Source organism: Oryza sativa, chromosome 12, assembly GCF_034140825.1.
Source record: "Oryza sativa Japonica Group chromosome 12, ASM3414082v1".
NCBI lineage: Eukaryota > Viridiplantae > Streptophyta > Magnoliopsida > Poales > Poaceae > Oryza > Oryza sativa.
Window position 1 is genome coordinate 7,897,256 of NC_089046.1, and position 18,796 is coordinate 7,916,051.

At 43.7% G+C, this 18,796-nt stretch overlaps 1 protein-coding gene across 1 annotated transcript; it reads right to left on the reverse strand.

Annotated features, from left to right (window-relative positions):
• Positions 1–16,799: 16,799 nt before the first annotated feature.
• LOC4351869 (glycine-rich cell wall structural protein 2-like) lies at positions 16,800–17,760 on the reverse strand. Its single transcript, XM_015763503.3, has one exon. It carries the CDS (start codon positions 17,722–17,724, stop codon positions 16,957–16,959), a length of 768 nt encoding a protein of 255 aa, XP_015618989.1. The 5' UTR covers positions 17,725–17,760; the 3' UTR covers positions 16,800–16,956.
• Positions 17,761–18,796: the final 1,036 nt, after the last annotated feature.

An 18,796-nucleotide genomic window follows, 5' to 3' on the forward strand; every position in this document is an offset into this window, starting at 1 on the left:
TATCAGATACTACTCATCCTATATGTTTGTTCTGCAGGATCCAGATCCAGATATGAATAAAAGGGATTCATGGCTTTAAGCTTATCTCTTACGCTCCAGGAATGGATCAGTCAGAACATCACCACCGGCTCGCCTCGACCGCCGCCGACTGGTGTTTCCGCCTGCACGGCTGGCCTATTATGCCGCCGTTGTTGGGCGTCTACGTCTTCACCGACCGGCTTGCCTTCGCCGCTGCCGACTGGTGTTTCCGCCTGCATGGCTGGCCTATTATGTCGCCGTTGTTGGGCGTCTACGTCTTCACCGACCGGCTTGCCTTCGCCGCCGCCGACTGGTGTTTCCGTCTGCACGGCTGGCCTTTATGCCGCCGTTGTTGGGCGTCTACGTCTTCACCGACCGGCCGCCTCGTCCGCCGCCGACTGGTGCTTCCGCCTGCACGGCTGACTTATTATGCCGCCGTTGTTGGGCGTCTACGTCTTCACCGACCGGCTGCCTCGACCGCCGCCGACTGGTGTTTCCGCCTGCACGGCTGACTTATTATGCCGCCGTTGTTGGGCGTCTATGTCTTCACCGACCAGCTTCCTCGACCGCCGCCGACTGGTGTTTCCGCCTGCACGGCTGGCCTTTATGCCGCCGTTGTTGGGCGTCTACGTCTTCACCGACCGGCTTGCCTTCGTCGCCACCGACTGGTGTCCTCGCCTGCACGGCTGGCCTATTATGCCGCCGTTGTTGGGCGCCTACGTCTTCACCGACCGGCTTGCCTTCGTCGCCGCCGACTGGTGTCCTCGCCTGCACGGCTGGCCTTTATGCCGCCGTTGTTGGGCGTCTACGTCTTCACCGACCGGCTTCCTCGACCGCCGCCGACTGGTGTTTCCGCCTGCACGGCTGGCCTTTATGCCGCCGTTGTTGGGCGTCTACGTCTTCACCGACCGGCTTGCCTTCGTCGCCACCGACTGGTGTCCTCGCCTGCACGGCTGGCCTATTATGCCGCCGTTGTTGGGCGCCTACGTCTTCACCGACCGGCTTGCCTTCGTCGCCGCCGACTGGTGTCCTCGCCTGCACGGCTGGCCTTTATGCCGCCGTTGTTGGGCGTCTACGTCTTCACCGACTGGCTTGCCTTCGCCGCCGCCGACTGGTGTTTCCGCCTGCACGGCTGGCCTTTATGCCGCCGTTGTTGGGCGTCTACGTCTTCACCGACCGGCTTGCCTTCGCCGCCGCCGACTGGTGTTTCCGCTTGCACGGCTGGCCTTTATGCCGCCGTAGTTGGGCGTCTACGTCTTCACCGACCGGCTTGCCTTCGCCGCCGCCGACTGGTGTTTCCGCCTGCACGGCTGGCCTTTATGCCGCCGTTGTTGGGCGTCTACGTCTTCACCGACCGGCCGCCGCATCCGCCGCTGACTGGTGTCACCGCCTGCACGGCTGGCCTGTTATAACGCCAACTGATGCTATCTTCTTCACGGCTGGCTACATCGCTGTCACTACTAATAGGCATCAGTATCTTCAATACAAGCTGCCTACGTTTGCCATGGCTGCCGACTGGTTTCTTCACTTCCATGGCTGCATGATTCTGCCAGTGTTGATTGGCCTTACCATCTTCATCGCCTTTCGTCTCGTCTGCTGCTGACTAGTGCCCTCGCCTCTACATTTGGTTTATACAGCTACCATTACTGATGGACATCATCGTCTTCCGTCGCCGATTGGTTATGCCGCCGCCGACTGGTGCTTTTATCTTCACAACTACGCGTCTTCACTACCAGTTTGCTTCTGTTGCCGACGACTCGTGTTCACTTCATCACGGCAATGCAACTTTGTCATCATGGTAGAGCGACTTCATCTTTATTATCTTCGGCACTGGCAAACTCTATTGCTGCTACTTCGCAAGTTTTGCTACTTCACCAACCACGACGTCTTTGTGAGCCTCGACATCTCGGCATGCGATGCCATGTTATTTTACTACAACAAGAGGCTCACCAATATTCAAGATTTCTACTTGGACATCTTCAACACATATCTTCAATCAAGCAATGACTACTCGACGACAAGAAGCTATAATTCTCGACTCTATGTTCAGTTGTTTCCCAACTAACCAAAGAGTCGGGGGCTACACAAATACAAGGCTCAAAATTTGACAAATTTTATGTCAAGCTGAAGAAATCAATTCATCAACCAACGAGTCAACTCCAGGAGTCATTATCTTCATCTTTGATTCAGAGCAGACATTCTACTTCAACAACTTCAAATATTTCGGTTTAGACGAGTTGGGCAACAACATCAACTCTCCTCCAATTATTTGTCTTCACGGTTGGCCTACTACGCAACTGCCGATAGAGGATCTCATCGTTATCATCGGCTGCTACATCGCTATTGACTGGATCACCGACATCGTCATCTTCATCAACATCTTGTCAAGCCTCTTCAACATAGCCTACTCTGCTGTCGTTGATGGGAAACTTCGTCATCATAGTCGGCTATCTCTGTTGCCGCTAATCATCATTACCGTCGGATGCGTTTGTCGCCGCCGATTATTTTCTTCATCTTCATGATTGGTGGATTTCGCCATCACTGTTGATGCGCGTCTACGTCTTCATCGTCGGTTTGCTTTTGTCATCACCGACTGTTCTTTCGTTGTTGTTGGGCGCCTACATCTTCACTGCTAGCTGACCTGACTGTCGCCGACTGGTTTCTTCGCCTCCATGGTTATGCAACTTCATTACCCTTGATTGGTGTCACTGTTTTTACTACCACTGACATCTTCCGTTACTTCTGATGAGCAATTTCGTCTTCATGTTGGTCATTTCATCTCCATGCCGACTGCGTCAGCTATTGCCAATAGACAATTTTGACTATGACAGAAGGACAAGCTATATGCTCAGGGGCTCATCAACTCAAGCGTGAGGATTATATCTCTAATTTGGACTTGTTCCGGATACATTCCACATGGATTCGTAGTCATGAGTCTATTTTCTATGCTCAAAGACTGGACCAATTATTATTCTCCGCAAGGGCTATCAACCGAATACTTGCGCCAGTCGGGATTCAATTATTATATTTATTTTGGAGTATCCCATAAGGGATAATCATTCAGATCAGAAGCTATTCATATGAGCTACACTTGGTCTATATTACCCAGAAGATTTATTACTCGGGAGCATGTTACATGCGTCATCCTTTAAAGGGTGTCGAAGGCATATTTTTTGGCCTAGGCCTAATATGTCTGCAACCCATATTTTCAGGTGTGGCCTGTCACGTTCTTTTAGGGACTTAGGCACTTTTTGCTTAGGCCAAAGTGCGCGTGATCAAGTGCCCAATACCTTAAAATCCTTTTATACCGCAGTTACTTAACTTTTTAGGAGTTGGTACAATGCATCTTAAAAGGTGTCAAACAGTAAAGCTTTATATAGCTGTCCCGCTGACTTTTTTATATATAAGTCAAGGTGCTGTTTGGGTTTTTAAGCAATTGATTGGATACAATATCATTGCTTTTCGCCACGTAAGTGTGTATTTTTATTGACCAATATTATGGCTTAGGCTGATTATATATTGTGGTCATTTTCTAGGCGGTTGGTAAATCCTTTATGAGTTTATTCACTCGGATTTTACACCACATATGCCATATATTTCCAGGTGTGGTGAAACCATGTGTCTTTTAGGGACTAAAGCACGTCTGTTAAAGCAGTGTGCGCATGGCGTATGCCCAATACTTTGGAAATTTATTTATTCACAACATACAAGCTTCTTTATAGCTGTTTTGCTATGTGAATTTTCAATGATGTAACCAACTTTAGGTTACACTCATCATATTTTACAAAGCGGTCGGTATATCACTCGGATCATGTTATTCAGGGATTCACACCGCATATGCTACATATTAATATCAGGTCGCTTGGTTGACTATAATTATTAAAACCACTCGGTTGGTTGGATTATTTATTCCTTGACTATATGCTTGGTTTGTTCAATTAACCACATAGTCGGGGGCTACACCTATTAGGTGCATCTAGTCGATGCACCTGACTTTATTTTTCAGCCCTCCACAGTCTTCATATTTGGTAAAAGTACTTCGGAGACCATGGCGAAGATGATTGAAGCACTCAGCTTTGGAGTAATCTAGTTCGAGAGAAGATTATCTTTTCGACTGTGAAGGTCTCAGGGGCTACTGTGGAGATTATGGGTACCCCATACCCACATGGCATAGTTATCCGACTGGCTATAGGGGATAACTTATATCTATGGAATATGTAACAGATCATGACTTGGATATTACGTTTCCTTGTATGTTACGGAACGGCCTAAAGTCCTGGTTTGATAATATTGTAAAGTAGATTTAGGAAACCGATACCGTATTGGTTAAGGTTTCTATCTTGTAATCCTGCCCCCCACCCTATATAAGGTGGGCAGGAGGCCCTCTAGGGGGCATGAGACAATCTGATCGTCAGATCAATAAACACCCGGTGGATTCAATTCCCCAAACAGGAGTAGGGTATTACCTCTCATTGAGAGGGTCTGAACCTGTCTAAATCCTTTGTCTCCACATCCATCCACTTTTAGGTCTCGTGCGCTACCCCCTTTTATTATTGCCGAATTCATGTTTCGACACGACTCCTCTCCACAGGCAGCTTGACTCGGGCTACGCCTAATCATCCACTCCATCAGCATCACTATAGAACTCCTCCTCTGATGAATGATTGCAAGGTAAGTATATGACATACTCAGTAAGCCACGCAACAAATATGCAAGTGCACAGGATAACAAAGGATAGCATAGTATAGTCTCATTTGCATAAATAACATTTAATAAATATTTCAGAATTTAATAAAAATAGTAGAATATTAATTAAACAGTATTAATCCAACGCTATACAACATACCCTGTTGCATAGGCTCAACCATTCTAAACAACCAATCCCGGCTGCACAGTTCTATCACCAAACCAGGAATTAACCATTCCAAACCAGGAGCTAAACAAATTATTAACAGCATCATTTAATATGGTGAGAAGTGTGAGACTAATCACGAAAGACATTGTTAGACCCGCCCATAACCGCGGGCACGGCTATTCGAATAGTTTAAACTCTGTCAGAGGTGTACCACTGTACCCACAAGACACAACCTCAACATCATGTCAACCATGCATCACGATACTTGACAAGTACCCGAATAGAGATTGTGACAATACCCTCTATATAATACAATTCAAAGCAGTGCACCGTTCCTGGATCATAATCACCCCCTTAAACAAGGCATGGACTCCCCAGCGACCCCCGTGGGCTTATCTCCGCCACTTCACAGTCTGGTGCTCTACAATGAACCATACTATACAGAAAGTAAAGCCGTTGCCCACGCTGGCTTGTGGTTGGCACGATAAATGTTTCACAACCGAAAATCGTGAACCGGTCCTTAATTGTCATGAGCACAACCATCAAAACCATATGCTCACAACCCACCATTATCAGGTTTTAGTTGGCAAATTAATTAATTAATCAATCACGATTAACCATCGTGAGCTATCATTAAGCCATCATTAGATAATAGTCCCAAAAGTGTGCTAAGGTTTCTAAGCATGGCTAAGCAATTATATCTAATATCCAGCTGAACCCATATATAAAGCTCAACTAGTCAAGTTACAATAACCCAAGGTATCAAGGAATAGAGTAATCAAGAACAAAAGGGCTATAACAAACAATAGGTTAATTCCACCCAATGACATTCGAAAATAAATGCAATAGTTGAATAGAAACAATAGTTTTAAACGGGATCAACATGCTCAAAGGGTTGTTTGGGATCTGTGTGACTTGCCTTGCTGGCCTTGGAACTCTTCAAAGTCTTCTCCTGCAAAATCGGACTCTCCGGGAACGTCGGAATCTAAAGAGAAAAGAACAAAAACACCAAAACAGCACATAAACAAGCATGAACAGTACATGTGGATATTTTTAATATGTAGATCTCAATTTTAGAAAAATTTAGAGACTTGAACCAACTAAATCCGAGCTAAGATGAATTAGTTATGAATTTTCAAAGATTAAATCGGATTAAATCATTTATATGGATTTTAATTGAATTATGACGCAATAATTAATTATTTTTGAAAAGGAAAAGGGGATTATTGCGTCAGCGACTAGGGTACACGGTGGACCAGGTGCACGGCGGCGGCTCACGGAAACGAACGGTCGGGATCGATCTATCCAAAACGAACGGCCGAGATCTAACGGTCCACGACCGGTCTACGACGGACGGCAACAATGACGTCAGCGATGACGTCATCACCGGCGACGGCTCGGACGGCGCAAGCTCGCCGGCGAACGACGGCGCGGCGGCGCTAACGAAGGGCACCTTCGGGTTGCGGGTGACACGGCGAACTCACCGGTGACCAAAGCAGCGGCGGAAGATCAACGGACGGCGACGGCGACGAGGAAGAAGCGGCGGCGACCTTCGGCTTGACGACGACGGCGGTGCTCCGGCGACCTACGGCGACGACAGAGGGGCGGACGAGGTCGGCGACGGCTTGGTGATCACGATGGCGACCTTTCCGAGCGACGACGACGACCGGAGCGGCGGCGGCGCACGGCTGGACGACCAACGACGACGGCGGCGCTAGGCTACACGGCGCTAGGGCGCTACAGACGGCGGCGGGCGAAGGCGAGGGTGGCGGCGGGTAGAGGGGAGCTCGGGGGTCCTTTTATAGCGGCTAGGGAGCGACTGCGAAGGCCCACGGCGGCCGGCGGCGAGAAGGAAAGTTTTAGGGTTCGGGAGGAAAGAGGAATCCGAATCAAGCTCAAATCCCACAGTTTCCAAACCGAATTAGCGATAGATTCCAAAAGGAAAAAGGTAGAGGAGATCTCGGGGATCATTTCCCCTCAATCGATTTCACCGAAGAAGGAAAGGCGCGGCCGAATTGGAAGGGCGGCGGCGGCGCGGCGCGGCTAGGGTTCGGGCGCGAGGAGGACGACGGGTCCGACAGGTGGGACCCACCTGTCAGCGGGCGGACGCGCGCGCGCGAGCGGCGGCTCGGCTGCGGGCCGACCTGGGCCGGGAGAAAGAGAGAGAGGGTTTTGGGCCGACTTTCGGCCCAAAGCCAAAAGAAGACTTTTTAAAACTTTTCCAATTTAAATTATTCATGAAATGCAATCCCAAATAAATCCCAGAAAAATCTAGGAACTATAGAATCAAGTAAAGTATTTAATAAAATTTTATCTGGCCCAATTTTATATTGGAATTTATTATTTAAAATTAGATCTTCTCTTCTAGGCTTTTAAAATAAATTATAATAATTCCAATTAAACAACAATTTATATATTTGGGATTTTTAGGGTGTGACACGGTATGCATGCATTGCAAGCTTTTGACTAATATTATGAGATGGAATCGCTAACTCGACCTTCATCCCATAAGATGAATCTAAGACTTAATCTGGTGGGTCTTAAAACTATAACTATAACTTAAGACTTAATATGGTAGAACAATTTCAAATATGTAAATTAGTATGAACTATTGAGGCTACAGAAATAATTTTAGACAAAAGGTACCCGACTTCCAGGGCAATGTCAGCTGGGGATAACAGTACATCAACACACAGGTAAAAATCCACAAGAACAACCCACTAGAACACAGCGACAACCACAACTTTGGTCACAGCCAGACCCACAAAGCTGGCAAAAGATGACTTGCTACATATCAAAAACACATCAAGGAAAAACAAATCTAAACCATCCAAGATAACTAACAACTCTAATGGGGTGTGAAAAAAAACACTAGATCAGCAGCCTCTAGCCCACTCCTGTTCTTGGTGGTCTCGAACTTGCCACCACCATCTTCATCTTCTCAGTAATAGCTTCTAGCTTGCTTCCTTCTTCAGGTTGAAATATTTTTTTCCACTGCAAGAAATTAGAAATGATTTGAAACGCAAAGTCAGAGGTGAATAAATATGAACACCATATTGTTTCTAGTAAGCCAAGGATTCCAGCAAACTACTGCTAACATGACAAACACATTCTAACACCTACTAAGTCAACACTACTTATATAAAGCAAAGAGAACTCCTTAAAACTCCTAGGAATTGTCTCCCACCCAAAGACTGTAGGATCGAATCACAAGAACTAAGCCAACCAGAGGGGGGGTGAATGGTTGGTATACCCAAAAACCGAAAACTTTTAGCGGAAATAAAAGTTACCCTCGAACTCGATGGAGATCGGTCTGACCGGAGTAGATTAGCCGGTCTGACCGAAGCGTAGCAGCCGGTCTGACCGGTGTTGATCTATCGGTCTAACCGCCGAGATCGCCTGTCGCCCGCTGTCGCCGCCGCCGGTCTGACCGCCCGTATGCCGCCGGTCTGACCGCCGCTTGCCACAGGTCTGACCGTCGGTAGATCGCCGGTTAGACCGCCAAAACCCGGTAAACACAAATCGAAGAACTCTTAAAGTGGATGACGACTTTATTGATTCTCTCTGTGTTTACAAAGTGCACCAACAGCACTCCTTACAAAAATTTTGACTAAACTCAAAACCCTAACTCAAAACTCAACTCTATTGCTCTCTAAAGCGATACCGGGAAGCCACACGCTCCCCCTCTATTTATACATGAGGTAGGCAGCCTAAAGCCACGAACCAAACTCATACTAGGAGTCCTAAACACCTTAGGAAACCCTCTAGTACAAGAAAGAAACTTTACATAACCAATCTTATCAAATTTGGACTTCTTCCAAATTCGACTCCGCATCCCATACGTACACAATAACTCCATCGTATGCCATATGGAAACTCCATCAACCACGTGCATCAACTCTAGCCTAAGTATCCCGCATGATCTCTGACCACCACGGACGTCGTCTTATCCCCAAGCCGACTCCCGGTCCATCACCGCAAATACTCTCCCAAGACATCGACTCACCTACACATGGAACAAACAAAGAAACCATATTCCGAGACCAAGCTATCTCCAACTTGACTCATTAGCAGCAAACAATAGTATTACATACGTATAGTATCCATCTAGAAGTCATAATCATGAAATAAACTCGGATATCCAAATAAACAACCTGAAACCGAAACCGACACAGTGTCAGCCGGTCAGACCGCGGGCTGCGCCGGTCTGACCGCGCATTACAAGCCGGTCTGACCGGCTACCAGAACCCGGTCTGACCGGTCACATAAAATGATAACTCTGCGATTCACCTGTAAATCCAATCATCTCCAAAAACCACTTTGTGAATAAATTCCAAATAACAAAACCAATAATCTCTAATGCCCAATTGTTCATCACAGAATAATAATCAAAAACACCTTTGATTTTACAATCTCCCCCTTGATGAACACATTGGCAAATCCATAAAAATGTTTTGATGTTTGGAAAAAAATAAAAACAAAAGTGGTAAAAAGCACACTTCGTACCATCGTACACATCGTGCTCAAAAATCCAAAAGAAAACTTCTCCCCCTTTTTAAAAGAAAGAAATTCCCAATTGAACCAAAAACATGCTCTTCTCAACAACTCTCCAAAAATTCACCTTGCTTCTCCAAAAATCAAAAAATTTCACATTTACTTCTCCCCCTTTTGACAATGATTTCATCAAGCATAGGAATTATGTTCATTAATGTTCAAGAGCTTAGCATACATATAGCATATCAAGTCATGTGTTGCAATAAAGAGAAGACAAACCCATCTATAACATAACAAACATGCATTAAAGTATAACCATGAAGCAAAGATTTTACAATTAAGCTCGAATCAACAATCAAAATTCATGATTTCATATGATTTATAATGCAATATCTTAACAAGCACATAGGTTGAAGAATAAACACTAAACACATATACCTATTGCATTTATCACTCTTTCTCAAATAAACTTTAGCACAAAATATCCAAGAGAATTTTTTTAACCTTTTTCTTTTCTTGAGCCTTTTTGCTCATATTTTTTTCTTTTATTCCGGGTACGTCCCTATCGTCAAGACTGTTTCCAGGGATTCGGCACCCATTATTTTGCTCACATCGAATACGTCCTTGTCGTCAAGACTGTTTCCAAGGATTCGGTATTCATTTTTTTTATATTTTTTATTCTCTTTTTCACAATGAGCAATTAAAGCTATTTGAGGAATAACAAGTCAATAAAGCATATATATAGAGCATTTATAAATCAAACCATATGCTAGCATCAACATTGCATATTTGCTTAATTCAAGTATAGAATTTAAGTGTCATGCATCATCTCCCTTAAAAGCAAAATCTAAATCTCATGAAAAGACTAGAATACATACAAGCTATGCTAGAGACAAATAAATCTTCAAAGTATTGCTAGCATGCACAAGAAGATACCATATGCATAAACAAAGCTCTCTTTTCTCAATTTTTTCATTGTCATATTATGCAACAAATGCGGAATTTGCACAAACATCATGAGTCGTTACCTTAGACCTTGTAGTCCGCTCACCTATATTACCAAAAATTTGTTTTGGCGGATGTCGTCGTTGAATGTGCAAAGGAGCAGCAACTTCTGAAGTTGATCCACGTTCTGTATTAGTACTGGTCGAAGTAGTAATTTCCGGAGGACCATCTTGATCAGCATCAACAGTACCCGAACCCGACGACCCTGGCCGGTCTGACCGCACGTCGTGCGCCGGTCTGACCGGAGGTGTGCCGGCGGTCTGACCGGCCTGGCGCCTGGCCTGACCGGCCGAGCCGACCTCGTCGTCGTCGTCGTCGTAGTCGCTCTCGTCTTCAAAAATATGACCATCCTCCCCCTGAACCTGTGACAGTGTACCTGCAATTTCAGGTCTAGTACCTGGACTAGCCTCATCAAAAGAAACTTCGCAAGTCTCCACGATTTTGTTAGTCCCCAAAATAAGTACACGATAGCCACGAGTATGTGCGGGGTAACCAAGAAACAATCCATCGGTAGAACGCGCCTCAAACTTATCCAAATTTCTAGATTTCAAGACAAATCACTTGCAACCAAAAACACGCAAATGTGAAACTTTGGGTTGATGACCAAATCGAAGTTCATAAGAAGTTTTTCCAAGTTTAGAACGCAAGAAAACTCGATTTGAAATATAGCAAGCAGTGTTAATCGCCTCAGCCCAAAATTTTCTAGGAGTTTTATATTCATCCAACATCGTTCTAGCCATCTCAACCAAAACACGATTTTTCCTTTCAACAACACCGTTTTGTTGAGGAACACGAGGAGAAGAAAATTCATGTTCAAGACCTCTTTCGTTGCAAAATTGTTCAAATGAAGCATTTTTAAACTCTCCACCATTATCACTTCGAATTCTTTTCAAAGAACCAGGAAATTCAAGCTCCAATCAAAGAAACAAACCACGAAAGTGTTGAAAAGCTTCGTCCTTAGTTGCCATAAAGAAAACCCAAGAATATCGAGAAAAATCGTCAACAACAACCAACACATACCACTTTCCTCCAACAGATTGCACTCTAGCTGGACCAACAGTGTCCATATGTAATAGCTGTCCCGGTGCATCCGTCATCACAGAAACAATAGGAGCATGTGAAGTAGAAACCATCTTAGCATGACGACACGGTGTACAAACCAAATCATGATCTTTCTTAAGTTTAGGCAAACCACGAACAAGATCCAAACCACTTAATCTAGTGAGATGATCAAAACCAACATGTCTAAGTCTACGATGCCAAAACATCACATCTTTATCAAACTTAGCAACCAAACATGTTATCACAGGTGAAACAGGATTTTTAAACACTCTTCCATAGTGAGAAATATTCAACACAGAATCACCACGAGAATCAAAAACTTTACTTCCAGTTTTCTTAAAGTGAACTTCAAACTCTTCATCAACAATTTGTGAAACCGAAAGCAAATTGTACTTTAAATCCTCAACCAAAGCTACATTCTTCAATTCAAATTTATCATTTACCTTAACCATACCTGTAGCGAGAACGGCACTTGTAGCAGCATCACCAAAAATAATTGATTCAGTCTTGGATGCCCTCTTTAGGGAGGAGAACCAATTTTTATCACCGGTCATGTGCCGCGAACAACCGGAATCCACGATCCACACGTTCTCCTTCCTTGCCACCAAAGCCTACACACAAGCAGAAGTCGAAGCCTCAGTACTGGGGTTAGATGATAATAAAAATTTAGGAATCCAGTACACACGACCAGAAGATCCAATAGGCATATATCCACGTGCAAAATCAATTTTAGAATTTTCAGAGAAATTCCTCCGAGGCCGGTCTGACCGAAGTACAGTGGCCGGTCTGACCGGGGGCCGGTCTGACCGCCTCTGTACCGCCGGTCCGACCGGTGCCTGGTCTGACCGAGGCTGTTCAGCCGGTCTGACCGGTCGCCGGTCTGACCGCGGGACCCACTGCGGTCTAACCGGTTTTCTCGAGGGAAAACCAGATTTTTGCCACCTTGATTTTGCAAAAGCAATCACTCCTTTTTTTGTTTATGAGCTAATCTGAAACAAAAATCAACAATATGACCATCTTTTCCACAAAAAGAACAAGTATATTTTTCACGTTGTTTAGACACATTGTTAGAACAAGAAGATTTAGCAACACAAGCAGAAACAAGAGGTTTTTGCATGCACAACATTGGATTTTGAAGAAGACACATTCATGGTAGACATGATACCAGCAGATTTAAACACAGTTTTATTAGTATCATGTTTAATCAAAATCTCACCACTTCTAGCACCAACACCTAACACAACAGGAGGATGTCTAGAGTTATGAGCATAAGGATCAAAACCTAAACCACGGTTATGTGTGCTAACCTTTGATTGATCCACAATCATGTTGAGGTTCTTTTTACCATCAGAAAATCTTAGCAAAGAATTTTTCAAATAAGAAACCTCTTTTTCCAAATTAGCATAATTTTCACAATCTACCATGACACCTTTGCCTTTACGACATTTGGGGCAAGAAAGCACTTCATTGTTTTTCACAACATCTTCCATGTACTCAACACGACCTAAAGCATCTTTTAATTTCATCTTATTCAAATTACATGTTGAGCAATCCAAAACATCATGAGGTTGTTTTAACTTTTTAGCAGAAATCATGTTAAACATCAAACTAGCATGAAAAGCAATTTGATATTTTTGCAACAACTTTTTAGTTAAAAACAACTCATTCAAAGTGCGTGTGTGCAAAGCAAAACTACAAGCAAGAGAAGATCTATTTTTCAAATCATGTGCAACATTAACATCTCTAATTTTTGAAATCTCATTCATTAAAACCTCACAATTTTCACAATCATCATCATTAGGAATAAGAGATTTTAACCTATCAATTTCAGATTTAAGAGATTCAATGATAAATTCCTGTTTTTTATATATCTTCTCACACTTTTTATTTTTAGCACTCAAAATATTAATAGCTTCCTCAAAAGCACTCACCTCATTATCTTCATACTCTGTGTCAGATTCACCACACGCCATGAAGCAAACATCGGAGACGTTCTTTCCCTTATCATCATCTCCACTTTCACCATCTACATCACTTAGTGGCTCGAAGGCGGCGTAAACTTGTTGAAAAGCCTTCCTAAGATTCTCCATCTTCCTCCCTTGGTAAGAACCCTTCGACTTGTTGTTGTTGGGCTTCTCACCATCTTTGTCTTCTCTTTTGCCTCTCCCAAGCTTAGGACAATGCGAACGAAGATGATCAATTGAACCACATTCAAAGCAACGATTTGGACCACCTCTTTTCCTGTTCCTGGCATTATTCATAGCTCGAGCAATTCTGTTAGCAACCAAAGCCAAATCCTCCTCGATTTGTTCGAGTTGATCATCGGATGTGGCATTAAAAACAGCAAGAAAAGACGACTTAGATAAAAAAGCATCAACATCCAAAGAGGAAGAAGAAGAAACCAAAGCACTCAATTTAGAATCAACTTTGCGAGAAAGAATATTCATCTCATGTGTTTTCAATTTAGTATAAAGTGAATCCAAAGTCAAAGTAGACATGTTAACAGACTCCTGAATAGATGTAACTTTCATCTCCCAAATAGACATGTCGAGACCATTCAAAAAGTGACGAGAAATCTCAGATTGTGGGTAATTAGCATTATAAGAAGAATCAACAGATCTAAGATCACTCAAAATTTTATTAAACCTAGAAAGATAGTCATCCAAAGCTTCTCCAGGTTTCATCTCAAATTTAATGTATTCCTTTTTAAAAAGATCTTGACTAAGCTCTTTAATGTTATTTGTTCCTTGATGAAAATTCTTCAAAGCATTCCAAATCTCATGAGCAGTTTCAAGATGTGCAACACGATCATAATCAGAACGAGAAATCCCACTCAAAAGAATATTACGAGCTTTGCAATTATTTTCAAATTCAGTTTTTAAAGCATCAGTATTAATGGCTTCAGGAATCACATAAGGATGAGAAACTTTCCTCCAGATATCATAATTTTCAGCCATAATGTAAGATTGCATCTTACTACACCAATGAGGAAAATCAGTTCCATCGAAAATATGAGGCTTAGTTGAAAACCTAGCGGGAGTAGCCATGGCAAAAACTTTAGATCGATAAAAATCCAAAGAAGAAAACGAGGCTCTGATACCACTTGTAGGATCGAATCACAAGAACTAAGCTAACCAGAGGGGGGGTGAATGGTTGGTATACCCAAAAACCGAAAACTTTTAGCGGAAATAAAAGTTACCCTCGAACTCGATGTAGATCGGTCTGACCAGAGTAGATTAGCCGGTCTGACCGAAGCGTAGCCGCCGGTCTGACCGGTGTTGATCTACCGGTCTAACCGCCGAGATCGCCTGTCGCCCGCTGTCGCCGCCGCCGGTCTGACCGCCCGTATGCCGCCGGTCTAACCGCCGCTTGCCGCAGGTCTGACCGTCGGTAGATCGCCGGTTAGACCGCCGAAACCCGGTAAACACAAATCGAAGAACTCTTAAAGTGGATGACGACTTTATTGATTCTCTCTGTGTTTACAAAGTGCACCAACAGCACTCCTTACAAAAATTTCGACTAAACTCAAAACCCTAACTCAAAACTCAACTCTATTGCTCTCTAAAGCGATACCGGGAAGCCTCACGCTCCCCCTCTATTTATACATGAGGTAGGCAGCCTAAAGCCACGAACCAAACTCATACTAGGAGTCCTAAACACCTTAGGAAACCCTCTAGTACAAGAAAGAAACTTTACATAACCAATCTTATCAAATTTGGACTTCTTCCAAATTCGACTCCGCATCCCATACGCACACAATAACTCCATCGTATGCCATATGGAAACTCCATCAACCACGTGCATCAACTCTAGCCTAAGTATCCCGCATGATCTCTGACCACCACGGACGTCGTCTTATCCCCAAGCCGACTCCCGGTCCATCACCGCAAATAATCTCCCGAGACATCGAGTCACCTACACATGGAACAAACAAAGAAACCATATTCCGAGACCAAGCTATCTCCAACTTGACTCATTAGCAGCAAACAATAGTATTACATACGTATAGTATCCATCTAGAAGTCATAATCATGAAATAAACTCGGATATCCAAATAAACATCCTGAAACCGAAACCGACACAGTGTCAGCCGGTCAGACCGCGGGCTGCGCCGGTCTGACCGCGCATTACAAGCCGGTCTGACCGGCTACCAGAACCCGGTCTGACCGGTCACATAAAATGATAACTCTGCGATTCACCTGTAAATCCAATCATCTCCAAAACCACTTTGTGAATAAATTCCAAATAACAAAACCAATAATCTCTAATGCCCAATTATTCATCACAGAATAATAATCAAAAACACCTTTGATTTTACAAAGACATCTCTATAGAGACACCACAGCAATCGAGCCATATCACATCTAGATAGAATATGGTTAGTGGTTTCGATCTCCCCACATAACTGACTGGACTTAGACTCCTCCCCACCTTTTTCTCTTAAGTTGTTTAGTGGGCATTTCCACATCATCTTGCATGTTTATATCAATCACCCCTCTGAAAGTAAGAGCTCTATACATGGATCTAGTGGTAAATCTCTTATTTGCCATTAAGCCCCATATCAGTTAATTTGTCTAGGGCATCCACTAGTTCAATGCTATCAATCAGTATTCAGCTCACTCCATTCTTCCACTTCAACTGGCCCAAATGATCTCCAGAAGGATAGGCAACTGAGCCCTCCTTACCTCTTACCTCTTTCAACCCATTCCAAGCTAAATTGATGGCTTTCAGGTGATGTTGTAGCAAAATTTAACATATTTTTTTTAAAAAAAAATAACGAGATGATCTATGATACCCCATTTGTCACACCAGAAGTATTGTTGTGCTCACATGTGTCACCTGGCAAGATGACAAAATCCGAATATATAATCTTCATGATTTTTTTAAAACAAATTGGTACTTGTCATTCTCCCAGAAGAGAGCAAATGCTAAATTCCAAGACAATTCAATTCAACAATACGGTAAAGGGCCTTGGTACTTCCATCATAGAAACTACACTATGTATGGTCATATTTGCACAGGTAGTTCGTACTCTGAAAATTCAACTGACAGAAGTATGTACATCTACTCCTATATAGCATAGTTAGGATAAAGTAAGCTTACTTTTAAATTTAAAATGACTGTTTGTATCACGTTAATTTTGATAATGTAAGCCTAATAGTGTCAACTTTGTCTCGCTGGAATAGACATTGGTACTCATGCAAATGCAAGCAACAAGTACAAAGAAGTACTAAACACAGTAGGATGGTGTCTAAGTTGAGCTATGTTCGCAAGATAAATATATATATCAAAGATGGATCACGTACATTCACATCAATTGACAAGCTTCAAGGTAATGGAACATAGACTTATTAACCCAATTAACTAAGCAAAAGGTAGCGCCCATTATTTCAAATCATCATTTTACAAGTACATTAACGGTCAAACTAAAAATAAAAATAAGTAAGTAAGTATGCATTACATGGAAATGCAAATGGGCGTTTTTATCTAACACATAGATTTCTTGTGTTCGGAATTAAACTCTATGGACTTCCACCGGCGCCGCCACCATACCCAGATCCATAGCCTGAGCCGCTACCTGAACCACCTCCTTGGCCGCCACCGCCACCTCCCCCTCCACCTTGTCCATAGCCTCCAGCATGAACTCCGCCACCTTGACCATAGCCAGAACCGTATCCAGATCCGTAGCCTGATCCATTTCCACCACCTTGTCCTCCACCACCGCCGCCACCACCACCTTGTCCATAGCCTCCACCAGAAGCTCCACCACCCTGACCATATCCAGAACCATACCCGGATCCATAACCAGATCCATTTCCACCACCTTGCCCTCCACCACCGCCGCCTCCACCACCTTGTCCATAACCTCCACCAGAAGCTCCCCTACCTTGACCATAGCCTGAACCATACCCTGATCCATAGCCTGATCCTGCCCCACCACCCTGTCCTCCACCCCCTCCGCCTCCACCACCTTTTCCATAGCCTCCTCCAGATGCTCCACCACCTTGGCCATAACCAGATCCATAACCGGATCCACTACCACCGCCCTGTCCACCACCACCTCCACCTCCTCCACCCTGCCCATAACCTCCACCAGAAGCTCCACCTCCTTGTCCATAGCCCTCACCATACCCTGACCCTCCACCACCACCTTCACCCCCTCCGCCACCACCGCCTTCGCCACCACCACCTCCTCCTCCCTCAGTAGTGTATCTAGCTACTCTTGCTGCATTGGACAAGCCAATGCTCACAAGCAAAACGAAGGCAATAACTCCTATCTTCCTAGCCATAGTTGCCTCTTGCCTGAACAAATGAGATGTTGAGATGGATAGAAAAGTGCTGGATTGCATGCATATTTATAGATGAGTTTTGCAACGAGTGTACAGCTAAGTTCGTAGTGGCATGGAAGTGAAGAGTACTAGTTAGGCGAGCTCTTGTTCTGGACCTGGAGAATGCAAGTCTTTCACACTGATTTATTCGGCGTCAAGCCAAAAGACCTGTCGGCAGTATTCAATTCGTCACTTTCTACCCGATGGTGCAAGTCAAAAACCGTCGTCGATGAACAAAATAACCAATGACTAATTGAGATTCTAAGAATGAATAAGTGTTTCTGTTTATATCTGACTAATTACAAGAGGGAGTAATTAATATTCAGGGATATACAGTAGTGCTGAAAAGGGATTCAGACTGATTTAACCAACTAATTAGTGAAAGTTACGTTCAGGTTAATTTCTGGGTTAGCTAGACTTTCACTAATTGTGCTATCTGAGTGCCGACATGTATGCCGATCGTTATCAATCAGTTGTTCAGACCAATAGAGATCGATGCCTACTCTGACTCTGAATGACACCCAACATTTTGCCTGCGTACAAAAGTCTCTGCTCATGTTTTTCTATACTATGGACTTTCAGGTTATGCACTTATTCAGTACATGGCTTGCAGTCAGTCAGGAAAATTATTATGTGTTGAAAGCGATTTTCCTGATGTATTAATTAGTGGAAGCTTGGGATATTCAGAGTACATGGCTTGCAGTCAGTCAGTTTGTTTGCAACTTTAATCAAGATATTATCTAACAAAATGAAGCAACTGAAACTGCAACTAGTAGAAAACATTGAGCATGGCTAAAAAGTGTGGCGATTAATTAAACAATATCCTATATTATCTCATAAATACAATTTACCACAAGGAAACCGCCATCTGAACATCTGATCAATTTGTGCGTTTCTTGATCTTCAGTCTGGGAGATCAAGGGGCTGAACATGGACATATCGTAAAACAACGGCACGACCTATGCAGTTCTTGGAAAGATCAATGATAGCTGGTTTATATGTACATGACTCCAAAGTTAGCCCATGATGAGAA